General features: G+C 46.5%; 1 protein-coding gene across 2 annotated transcripts in view; it reads left to right on the forward strand.

The window, feature by feature from the left end:
- Positions 1-5,605, forward strand: part of BMPER (BMP binding endothelial regulator) — a 198,251-nt gene extending 192,646 nt beyond the window's left edge. For both annotated transcript variants that reach the window (XM_054177146.1, XM_054177147.1), the window contains one exon: positions 4,456-5,605. In XM_054177146.1, the coding sequence (XP_054033121.1) occupies positions 4,456-4,637 (182 nt within the window). In that variant the 3' untranslated portion in view covers positions 4,638-5,605. The remainder of the gene's footprint in view (positions 1-4,455) is intronic.
- The last annotated feature ends 5,654 nt before the right edge of the window (positions 5,606-11,259 follow it).

Below are 11,259 nucleotides of genomic sequence, written 5' to 3' on the forward strand. Positions count from 1 at the left end.
ATGTAAAGCCTGAAAAGAAAGTTCTCAAAAAGCTTCTCAAAAGAAAGAGCTCTGCCCACAGCAGAGTAAGCCTGCCCTGAACATGACTGCAAGATGGTTTTTTTTTTCCACGTTTCTAAAATGATGGTCAGTAAAAGATGCCAGCAGGAGCAGGGAAATTATTCTGCCTCGGTGCTCAGCACTGGTTAGGCCACACCTTGAGTACTGTGTCCAGTTCTGGGCCCCTCAATCTAAGAAGGATATTGATGTGCTGGAAGGTGTCCAGAGAAGGGCAACAAAGCTGGGGAGGGGTCTGGAGCACAGCCCTGTGAGGCAAGGCTTAGGGAGTTGGGGTTGTTTTAGCCTGGAGAAGAGGAGGCTCAGGGGAGACCTTCTTGCCATCTACAACTACCTGAAGGGAGGTTGTAGCCAGGTGGGGGTTGGTCTCTTCTCCCAGGCACCCAGCACCAGAACAAGAGGACACAGTCTCCAGCTGTGCCAGGGGAAGTTTAGGCTGGAGGTGAGGAGAAAGTTCTTCCCAGCAAGAGAAATTGGCCATTGGAATGTGCTGCCCAGGGAGGTGGTGGAGTACCCATCCCTGGAAGTATTCAAAAAGGGATTGGATGTGGCACTTGGAGCTATGGTTTTGTTGTCAGGTGTTAGGTTGGACTTGATGATCTCTGAGGTCTTTTCCAACCTTATTGATTTTATGTTTCTATGTTGCTCAGAGTTTTTAAGTAGCTTGCTCTAGTGCCTTCTCATATTAAAGCAAGAAAGCTTCCCCCCCATTCCCCCCCACCAGTATCTATTTAATATTCAGCAGTTGATTCCCTGTAACTCCAGGCTCACTTTCTGCTGTGCTATCCAATTTTTTCCTAGTTTTTTTTCTGTGAGCTTGTTTAATATTTGTGTCCTGAGAATTTTGTCTGCACCCTTGCCAGAATCCTTTCCTCAGGGCTGCTTCTCACATGTGCACAAACAGAGGCAAACTTGCAAGCAGCTGATGCTCTTCTGAGGAACCTCTTCCATTTGTGATGCCTTAGCACCAAGACTTCTGTCCCCTGTGATACACTCTTGTGTATTTAATCAATTTATTGCTGCCTGCTTTCTCTCTATGAATAATAGCAGTGCTGTAATGGTACTCTAGGGCAAATCTTCTCACCCAAACAGCGTTTTTCTGCCTGCAACAGATCTGGTCTTTAAAAAAGTCTGTGCCTTCAATGCCTTTCAATATGGAAGAAGCCTTCTTTATGCAATCACCTCTCGCTGTGTGCAGCAGGACATGCTTGGGAGCCCTTTACCATCTATAAACTGCTTTATCAGTGCTTGGCACAGCCATCAGCACAGCCATTAGGAAGAATAACAGACTTTTATTCTCTATTGAACCATGGATTATTCTCCCCGCTAAAAAGGAAGGATATAAAAAGCTCAGAGTTTAAGTATCGATCTGGAGGGGGTGCAGTGCTTTTAGCTGAGCCCTCGGTGCTCTCCTGTATTGGCAATGCATTGAACTGTCAGCTGCATAGATCAATGAATAGATACTGGAATCATTAAGCAGAAGAATCCTCACTGTCAGTGGTTAAATATCATAAAAGCCTGGAGCTAATTGATTTTTAACATTTGGTTGGTTTAGCAATGGTGCTGCTGGGTTACCATCACTGCCTTGGTTTGCTGGAACACACAATGCTGGAAATAGCTTAGGAAGAGGGAGTCTGATGTGGTGAATGACTCTCCTTTCCCTTCTTCTTTCTGTAGAAATGGGACTGACAATAACTGTCTGTCCTTGTAAATATCTCAGGAATATGTACAGGGGGAGTGCCCAGAGGCTGGAGCCAGGCTCTGCTGGGTGATGCCCAATGCCAGCACGAGGGGCAGTGGTGAAAGTTGAGGCGTAGGAAGTTCCATGGGAACAGGAGGAAGCTTTTTTTCCCTGTGAGGGTGACAGAGCACTGGAACAGGCTGCCCAGGGGGGTTGTGGAGTCTCCCTCCCTGGAAATATTCAAAACCTGCCTGGATGTGTTCTGTGTGATCTGCTCTAGACCCTCCTCTGGCAGGGGGGTTGGACTGGATGAGCTTTTGAGGTTCCTTCCAACCCCTAACAATCTGTGATTCAGTGAATCTTTGGAAAAGGCATTGTAACAAATAAATAAACACTCCTAGGCCTTAAACAGAAAGGTGAGAGCTGCTGATAGACAGAATCATTGCCAAAGCAGTCTGCACCATCAGCTGTGTTACAAGTCTCAACAAGTTTGAGACTGATGGGAGCTTGCTACCCTTTTGATGAGGCATTTTGCTACCTTTATGTTCGTGTTGCATGTATTTGGAGTGGAGTCCCATTGCAAGTAGTATTTCCCTGGTGGTGGTTTAGAGCAAGACAGATTGCTCTTTTTCCTCTTCCAAAAGGGGCAAAAGAAAATCACTCTCACAAAGGATTGGATAGGATGGGAAAGGTTAAATGGAAATGCCACTTACAACTACATACAACTGCACAAAGCATAGCAAAGCATATAAAATACACCAAAATCCATAGTCTGGGCTTAACACAGAAGCTCATTAAACCAAAGCTTTACACAAACCTTCCTTTAAACCAAGCTAACAAAACCCAAGCTTTCATGCCCTTTTCCAACCAAGCCTCTCTGCTCTCCATACCACACTGTTGTGACACAGCACAAAATTTGTCTTGGCAGGTCCAGGCCACAATTAGGCAGCTGCAGGCCTAATTGGCAGCATTGCCAAGGCTGACATCAGGCCTTGCTTTCCCCTCCAAAGAGATAAGAGCCTGGGCATCCTTCCTGGGAGGAGAGAGGGAGGGGGAAAAGGGAAGGAAATTGATTTTTCAGCCTATTTTATAGGGATGCAGGACTTATGGGTATGAAGTACAGCTTCCAGTCAGCCTCCTGGACACTCTGGCCCCTCACACCTTGAGTCCTGTGTCCAGTTCTGGGCCCCTCAGTTTAGGAAAGATGCTGAGTTGCTGGAAGGTGTCCAGAGAAGGGCAACAAAGCTGGGGAGGGGTCTGGAGCACAGCCCTGGGAGGAGAGGCTGAGGGAGCTGGGGTTGCTTAGCCTGGGGAAGAGGAGGCTCAGAGAAGACCTTCTTGCTCTCTACAACTCCCTGAAAGGAGGATGTAGCCAGGTGGGGATTGGTCTCTTCTCCTAGGCAACCAGCACCAGAACAAGAGGACACAGTCTCAAGCTGTGCCAGGGGAGGTTTAGGCTGGATGTTAGGAAGAAGTTCTTGCCAGAAAGAGAGATTGGCCATTGGAATGTGCTGCCCAGGGAGGTGGTGGAGTCACCATCACCGGAGGTGTTTAAGAGGAGACTGGATGTGGCTCTTCGTGCCATGGTTTAGTTGATGAGATGGTGTTGGGTGATAGATTGGACTCAATGATCTCAAAGGCCTTTTCCAATCTGTTGTGATCTTTTGAGGATGTGCCTTTAAGACAAAACAGTGCTGGGACACTCTGGCTAAATGTTTTTGGTACTAGAACAAAACCATTCTGGTATTCTAAATGAATTTCATTGGTGGATGGATAAAATGCAACTTTAAATTGTAAAGCAGTTGGATTTTTTTTTTTCTCAGTTCAGTTTGGTTTGGGAGTTGGGGGAGTTTGGGTTTCAGCCTGTTCTCCCTGCCTGCTTCTTCACAAACTAGCTGGAGTTGGCCTTCAGATAAGCAAAAACTAATCCTGCATGGGCTTTTGAAGCTTACTAACAATTCTTTTCCTTAGTAACTTGCCTTTCTCTCTCTCTAACCCCTTTTTGGGAAAAAAGGGGAGGTAGGGGGGGAGAGAGGGGGTTACAGGGAGGGATTTTTGTTGTGTTATTTCTCTTTGCTGTATATTTCTGTGTATATATTGTAAATACCTGTATATATTGTGTTATATATAACCTGCTTTCCATATATGCTTGTAAATATATAGCTTTGCTCCTCCGACTGGGTTAGCTGTGGTTTCTTACTCTGTGGAGAAGGGAGAGCCAGGCCCTCTCTCAACCTACCACATCTGTTCTGTTCTATCCTATCCTATCCTATCCTATCCTATCCTATCCTATCCTATCCTATCCTATCCTATCCTACCCTACCCTACCCTACCCTACCCTACCCTACCCTACCCTACCCTACCCTATCCTATCCTACCCTACCCTACCCTATCCTATCCTACCCTATCCTATCCTATCCTATCCTATCCTATCCTATCCTATCCTATCCTGTTCTAGTCTATCCTGTTCTAGTCTATCCTGTTCTAGTCTATCCTGTTCTATCCTATCCTATTCTGTCCTGTTCTATTCTGTCCTGTCCTGTTCTGTTCTGTTCTCTGGAGGTCTGTAACTTTGTGGCTGTTAAAGGCATTGCCACATCCGTCCAGATGCCTGCCAGATCAAAATGTGCTGTTTTGCTGTTTGCAGTAGAAGCCAGGGCAAGAGATGCCCAGCTCTGTGTAGCGCTCACGTTTGGTTCCTTTCCCCTGCCTTTCAGCCACCCAGTGCAAGCACGGTGCGGTGTATGACACCTGTGGCCCAGGATGTGTCAAAACCTGTGACAACTGGAACGAGATCGGCCCCTGCAACAAGCCCTGCGTGGCAGGCTGCCACTGCCCAGCAAATTTGGTGCTTCACAAAGGAAGATGCATCAAGCCAGTCCTGTGCCCGCAGCGATGACACTCCCTTCTCTTCCCACGGACACTACCGCGGGTGCTCGCTGACTCCCTTGGGCGCTCCCAGCCGGCGTGCAGGACTCCAGCTACTCACAGAGTGTAAATCTGCTCCTGTGTGTGTATTTATGTGTGTTTCTGTATCTGCACATGGCACCTAGAGGGCTATAGCAATGATACCTGTGCGTCCCTAGACGCACAGAGCTCCACACAAGTGCCCTAAATGTTAAGTACAACCCAGATATTTATATATGTCCACACACACACACACACACAAATATACAGCATTTCTATATCTCATAAAAGGATGAATTGTTATATGTATATTTTTTGCTATAAAGTTTTATGTATTATTATTATTATTATTAATTTCTAGGCCCCCTGCTCTGTAAGTCATTGTACAAATAAACCAGGTGTTTTTAATATAATATAGTGGCACGAAAAGATTGGATGGCTTTGCCATTGCCTAAGTTTGTCGTTTCCAAGGAGGCTTTTCCAGGGCCAGAGCACTGCCAGACTGGATTAGTTTCAACACAGGCCCTGGATTTACAGTTGTACAGGAAACACATTTCTCTCTGGAGATGGAGGATTTATCTAGGAATATTTTCACGTGGGCCTTAGAGCTGCGCAGTGATTGGTGACAGAGCTTAATCAGGCAGAGAAAGCTGGGGATTGGCTTTTATGCTTTGCTGAAATAACTGTGCAAGAGGGTTTCCAAAGCTGGCTGGCCCCTTGCCAGCAGGGAGATATTTCTTGCTGGAACAGCACCAAAGAGGCAGGGGCCAGATTTTCAAAAGTGTTTGGCACCCAGCAGCTCGCTTTGAAAATGTGACCACTTCCCATTTCATATCCTAATGCCCCAGCTCTGCTGTTGTGTTTGGCAGGAGCTGTGAATACACAATAAGGAGCTTGAAGCAAATATTCATGTATGTATTAGCCCCTTTAACATGTTTGAAACTGCTGGGTTGGTTTCATATTTCCCTCCCCACCCCCATCACCCCTCCCCAAATATTATGCAGAAAGCAAATCCCACTGTGAATTGGAGTCTTAGATTTCACTGTGCCTTAACACATGGAATAATGCTGGGTTTGGTAACTCATTGAATTTATCAGCGTGATTTAGGGGACAAATTTCACCCCATCAAGAGAAAAAAAATGGGTGAGAATGTCAGATGCTAATTGGAGAGCTGCAGTTGATTTCTTTACTGGTCTTTTGCTTGGGGTTTGCAAACATGTGGGCTCTGTGAAGTTTCCATGACTGTTGAAGTCTCCCAGAGGAGAAGAAATAATCTGGGATTTCATTAGGAACTGCTAAAAAAGCCATACAGCTTTCTCAGGCCTGAAGGGAGAGCGGGGAGCAGCTTTTTTCTTCCACTGGAAAACCTCTTGTCGAGCCTGATGGAACGGCCTCTGGAGATGACAGCAACCTTTGGGCAGCTAATTGAGGTTTGTAACGAAGTGATATCCTCCCACACAGCCACTTCCATTATGCCTTGCATCCAAATTGCATGTTGTAAAGCTTTGAACAACTTTCTCCTGTGCTTCTTGACTCTCTGAGGAAGTTTCACAGGGTCTGAGTTTACAGCGAGTGAGTGCAGCGACCCTCTCTGCGATCCCACCCGGAAGGAAGCTGCTGAGCCAGCCTGGTCGGCTTAGGCACCAGCACCATCCAAAATGCTCTCCCACCACGGTGTTAAGCAAGAGCAAACAATGCCAGGAGCGTGCCATGGAAGTTCACCCAAGTCTGAAATAAACTCAGCTTGATGGTGTTATGTCCCCTTTGTGTTCGTATTCTGGGAAGCAGCGAAGCAATTGAGTTTTACTGGCAGAAAGGGTTTCAGAGCCCCACGCAGAAGTGGGCTGGGAAGCAGAAGTCAAGCGTGCAGATCCCACCAGAGCAGGAAACCCAAAGGGTTTTATGTGGCTTGTGTGATAATTGAACGGCAAAGATGACATTTAGAACAATTGTAGTCGGCCCAGGGAGTTAAAATTTAAGCTGGCAGTTGCTAAAATAGAATAGAATAGAATTAACCAGGTTGGAAAAGACCTCAGAGATCATCAAGTCCAACCTATCACCCAACACCATCTAATCAACTAAACATGGCACCAAGTGCCTCCTCCAGGCTCTTCGTAAACACTTCCAGTGATGGCAGCTCCACCACCTCCCTGGGCAGCACATTCCGATGGCCAATTTCTCTTGCTGGGAAGAACTTCTTCCTCACATCCAGCCTAAACCTCCCCTGGCATATCTTGAGACTGTGTCCTCTTGTTCTGGTGCTGGTTGCCTGGGAGAGGAGACCAACCCCCACCTGGCTACACTCTCCCTTCAGGGAGTTGTAGACAGCAAGAAGGTCTCCCCTGAGCCTCCTCTTCCCCCGGCTAAACAACCCCAGCTCCTCAGCCTCTCCTCACAGGGCTGCGCTCCAGACCCCTCCCCAGCTTTGTTGCCCTTCTCTGGACACATTCAAGTGTCTCAATGTCCTTCTTAAACTAAGGGGCCCAGAACTGGAAACAGGACTCAAGGTGTGGCCTGGCCAGTGCTGAGCACAGGGGCAGAATGACTTCCCTGCATCGGTTAGGCCAGGAGATGTTTCAGCCCGTGAGCTTGTGGTGTTGAGATACAGGGTCTAAGCTCTTTGAAAGGTTACTTGCCTAGCTCTGGTTTAGGAGAGGTTTTCATCACTGGTAGCTTTTCATGACTTTCTCAGCCTTTCCAAAATAAAAAGGCAAAGTGAATTGCATACAAGAATGGTGCACAGAGCTCTCCTTCCCTTTTCTTCTCCAGGCTGATGAAGGTGAGGGAACAGGTAAGCGAGACCCCTCCAGCTCTCCCAGTCTCATTGATCACATTCAAATGGTGTGTGATTGATGCCAGGTGAAGAGGTGACCCAGTCTCTCTGTAGGATTAACTCTATTTTCAGATCTTAAAATGGTTCAGTCTGAAACCTGACCTGTAGGGTCATGCCAAAATGAGAATTCCTTCTTCAGTTTAGCTTTTTCACACTTTCCTAGGGGTAACCTCTTGCATTTTGCTGTAGTGGTGTAGGCTAAGGAAGAGAGAGAAGTGGTTTTAGCTCTAAGCTGTCTGACTGTGCCCTTATGCTGCTCTAGAGCTTTTTCTTCCAAACTCTGTAGTTTTCAAGGCAGCCATCAGGGCTCTCACCTGCTCAGATCACATGTGCAGTTTAAGGTATAGGAGTTCTGTTCACCTAGAAATTGGCCCCAAGTTTCAATTTGGCAGAGGCTTTGTACATGCATCTGTAGTTACCCTCTGCTCAGCTAAGCTATTCAGAACAGATCAGTCCCAGATGGATCTCTCCTGTTTGCCTCTCTTTTTCCATGCTCTTCAAAAGCTGAAAGTCTAGCCCAGTATCATCAATAAGAGCATTACCACTGGCCTCACAGACCTTGGGCTGCAGCCCATCTTCCTCTTTCTAATTCTCCTGTCTTGGCTCATGAAATATTACCCCTAGGATCCTAGAGCTGGCACGTTCTCGTGTATCACTGGGGATTTATGTCTGACAAAATGCACTGATAATCCCATTTTAGCCTGCTAAATGTGTTCAGTATGCAATAATGTGTTTCTAATGTTGATAATCCCTATGGTATATTCACCATGCAGAACTGCTGTTTGGGGAAGGCTTTTGGTCTTGGTTCTGCTTATGGCAGTCTGTGCAGACAGCTTTGTGCTAATTTGTAAGGTGAAAATGCATTTGAAGGAGCAGAGGTTTCAACCAAAGAAGAATCCTAAAGGGAAGTCAGAAACAGGTTTGTAATGCAGTGGATGGAATCAAGGAAAGACTTGGATCAATAGCTTCACCATTAAGCTGCTACATGCTGCCTGACAAGTCATTTAATATTCTGTATCTCACTAGGGCAGTGAGGCTCTGGACTGCTGCATCTTTGTGAAGTTTACAGGTAGAAAATGTTCTAAAATGCCATATGTCACCAGGAGAATGGCAGCTGCTGGTTACACAAATCTATTCAGCTCTGCTGTGCATCAGGATGTCCTGTGTCTCCCTCATCATAATTGCTTTTAGCTGGTACACATGGAGGTGGCCAAGAAGACCAATGGTATCCTGGCCTGCATCAGGAATAGTGTGGCCAGCAGGAACAGGGAAATCCTTCTGCCCTGTACTCAGCACTGGTTAGGCCACACCTTGAGTCCTGTGGCCAGTTCTGAGACCCTCAGGAAAGATGTTGAGTTGCTGGAAGGTGTCCAGAGAAGGGCAGCGAGGCTGGGGAGAGGTCTGGAGCACAGCCCTGTGAGGAGAGGCTGAGGGAGCTGGGGTTGCTTAGCCTGGAGAAGAGGAGGCTCAGGGGAGACCACCTTGCTGTCTACAACTCCCTGAAGGGAGGTTGTAGCCAGGTGGGGGTTGGTCTCTTTTCCCAGGCAACCAGCACCAGAACAAGAGGACACAGTCTCAAGCTGTGCCAGGGGAGGTTTAGGCTGGATGTTAGGAAGAAATTCTTCCCAGCAAGAGAGATTGGCCATCGGAATGTGCTGCCCAGGGAGATGGTGGAGTCACCATCACCGGAGGTGTTTAAGAGGAGACTGGATGTGGCTCTTCGTGCCATGGTTTAGTTGATTAGATGGTGTTGGGTGATGAGTTGGACTCAATGATCTTTGAGGTCTTTCCCAACCTTGTTAATTCCATTCTATTGTGTTGTATTTACGTCCTCCACTGCTTTATTTCAGTTGTGTCTATTTCCATCATATCTATTGAGTTTCATAAACCATGAAGACAAGCTACAGCCAAGCAGAGCAACCTGAGTTGTAGCCTGGAACTCATGCCCTTGGACAGATCATCTCCTGCCCCCAGCTTGGTGTCTTCTGCAAATTTACTGATGATGGCCTCAATCCCCTCATCCAGATCATCAATAAAGATATTGAACAGGATGAAGCCCAGCACTGATCCCTGGGGGACACCACTAGTGACTGGCTGCCAGCTGAATGCAACAACCTGTTCCTAGTGGTAATGTAGTTTTATACCCTGGCAGTACAAGCACCCTGGTTGGTGCTTTAGTGACCTAATTGTTCAAAGCACTTAACTATGTGACCAAACTTGGAACAACCTCCTTTGCTTCAATGGGGGCAACCTACCTGCTGACTGCTAACTGCAGGCTAAAAGGTGTGCCGGGCTGAGAGAGAGAGAGTTCAGCACCTGGCAGGATCAAATACTAAACCTCATTGTCTTTTGTAATTCTTCATGATTTCTACAGCTGTCTACTGATGGAACATCATAGAAGTCAAGGCTTTTGGAAGCATATTGCTTGAAGACTTGGGAAGACTGGAGAAATATTTTTGCTCCTGAGTTCCAATGGTAACATCCTGATGTCTTACACTACATTGTCATTTCCTGCCCTATTTTATTTCTTGTTATTGTTAAAAGAAAAGGACCCACTGGACTTGGGTTTGTTGGTTTTTTTTCGGTTATCATTATTATTGCTTTTATTTTGCACTGGTGAAAGCAGGGAACAATCTCAGCCATTTATTGCTAACTAAGGGAACAACCTCAGCAATTTAACTATTGCTAACTGAGGGAACAACCTCAGCAATTTAACTGTTGCTAACTGAGGGAACAATTATTTCAGCAATTTATTGCTAGCTCTACCAGTTTGAAACTGCTTTGAGACCATGCTAAGCCCCATCCTGGCTTTAGAGTTATGGAAGCACTCCAGGGTCCTGGTGTGGCTGCCCTCTGTTATTAGACTTCCTAATTGCTTCTAGCTGTAGGTCATTAGAAAGCCCTGATAACACTGTGTTAGAATAAAAGCATCTGCAGCCCCTAATCAGTGTAAAGAATTTGCTACTAGAGAGCAGTTTATAAATGAAGGGGGCCTGCTATTTGTTGCACTTACTTTCACAATATCTACAAATGGTTTTAATAAGGGAAAGGAAAAGAGTGAATCTAGAAAGCAATGAAGAAAAGATCATTTGGAAACTAAAGTTAGGGTTTTTAATATTTAGTGGAAATGTCAATTTTCTTTAGCAAGTCTCAGAAGGCCAAAGGCAGCCTGGGCTGCATCCAAAGCAGCGTGGCCAGAGTTGGAGAGAATAGAATAGAATAGAATAGAATAGAATAGAATAGAATAGAATAGACCAGGTTGGAAGAGACCTTCAAGATCATCATGTCCAACCTATCATCCAACACCACCTAATCAACTAAACCGTGGCACCAAGCACCCTATCAAGTCTCCTCCTGAACAACTGCTGCGCCAGGGGAGGTTTAGACTGGAAGTGAGGAGAAAGTTCTTCACCGAGCGAGTCGTTCGTCATTGGGATGTGCTGCCCAGGGAGGTGGTGGAGTCACCGTCCCTGGAGGTGTTCAAGAGGGGATTGAACGTGGCACTTGGTGCCATGGTCTAGTCATGAGGTCTGTGGTGACAGGTTGGACTTGATGATCCTTGGGGTCTCTTCCAGCCTTAGCTATACTGTGATACTGTGATACCTCCAATGACAGCAACTCCACCACCTCCCCAGGCAGCCCATTCCAATGGGCAATCACTCTCTCTGTATAGAACTTCTTCCTAACCTCCAGCCTAAACCTCCCCTGGTGCAGCCTGAAACTGTGAATCACCTCCCTGCTCCTGCTGGCCACATTGTTTCTGATGCAGGCCAGGATGCCA

This window comes from Dryobates pubescens, chromosome 38 (genome assembly GCF_014839835.1).
Source record: "Dryobates pubescens isolate bDryPub1 chromosome 38, bDryPub1.pri, whole genome shotgun sequence".
Taxonomy (NCBI): domain Eukaryota; kingdom Metazoa; phylum Chordata; class Aves; order Piciformes; family Picidae; genus Dryobates; species Dryobates pubescens.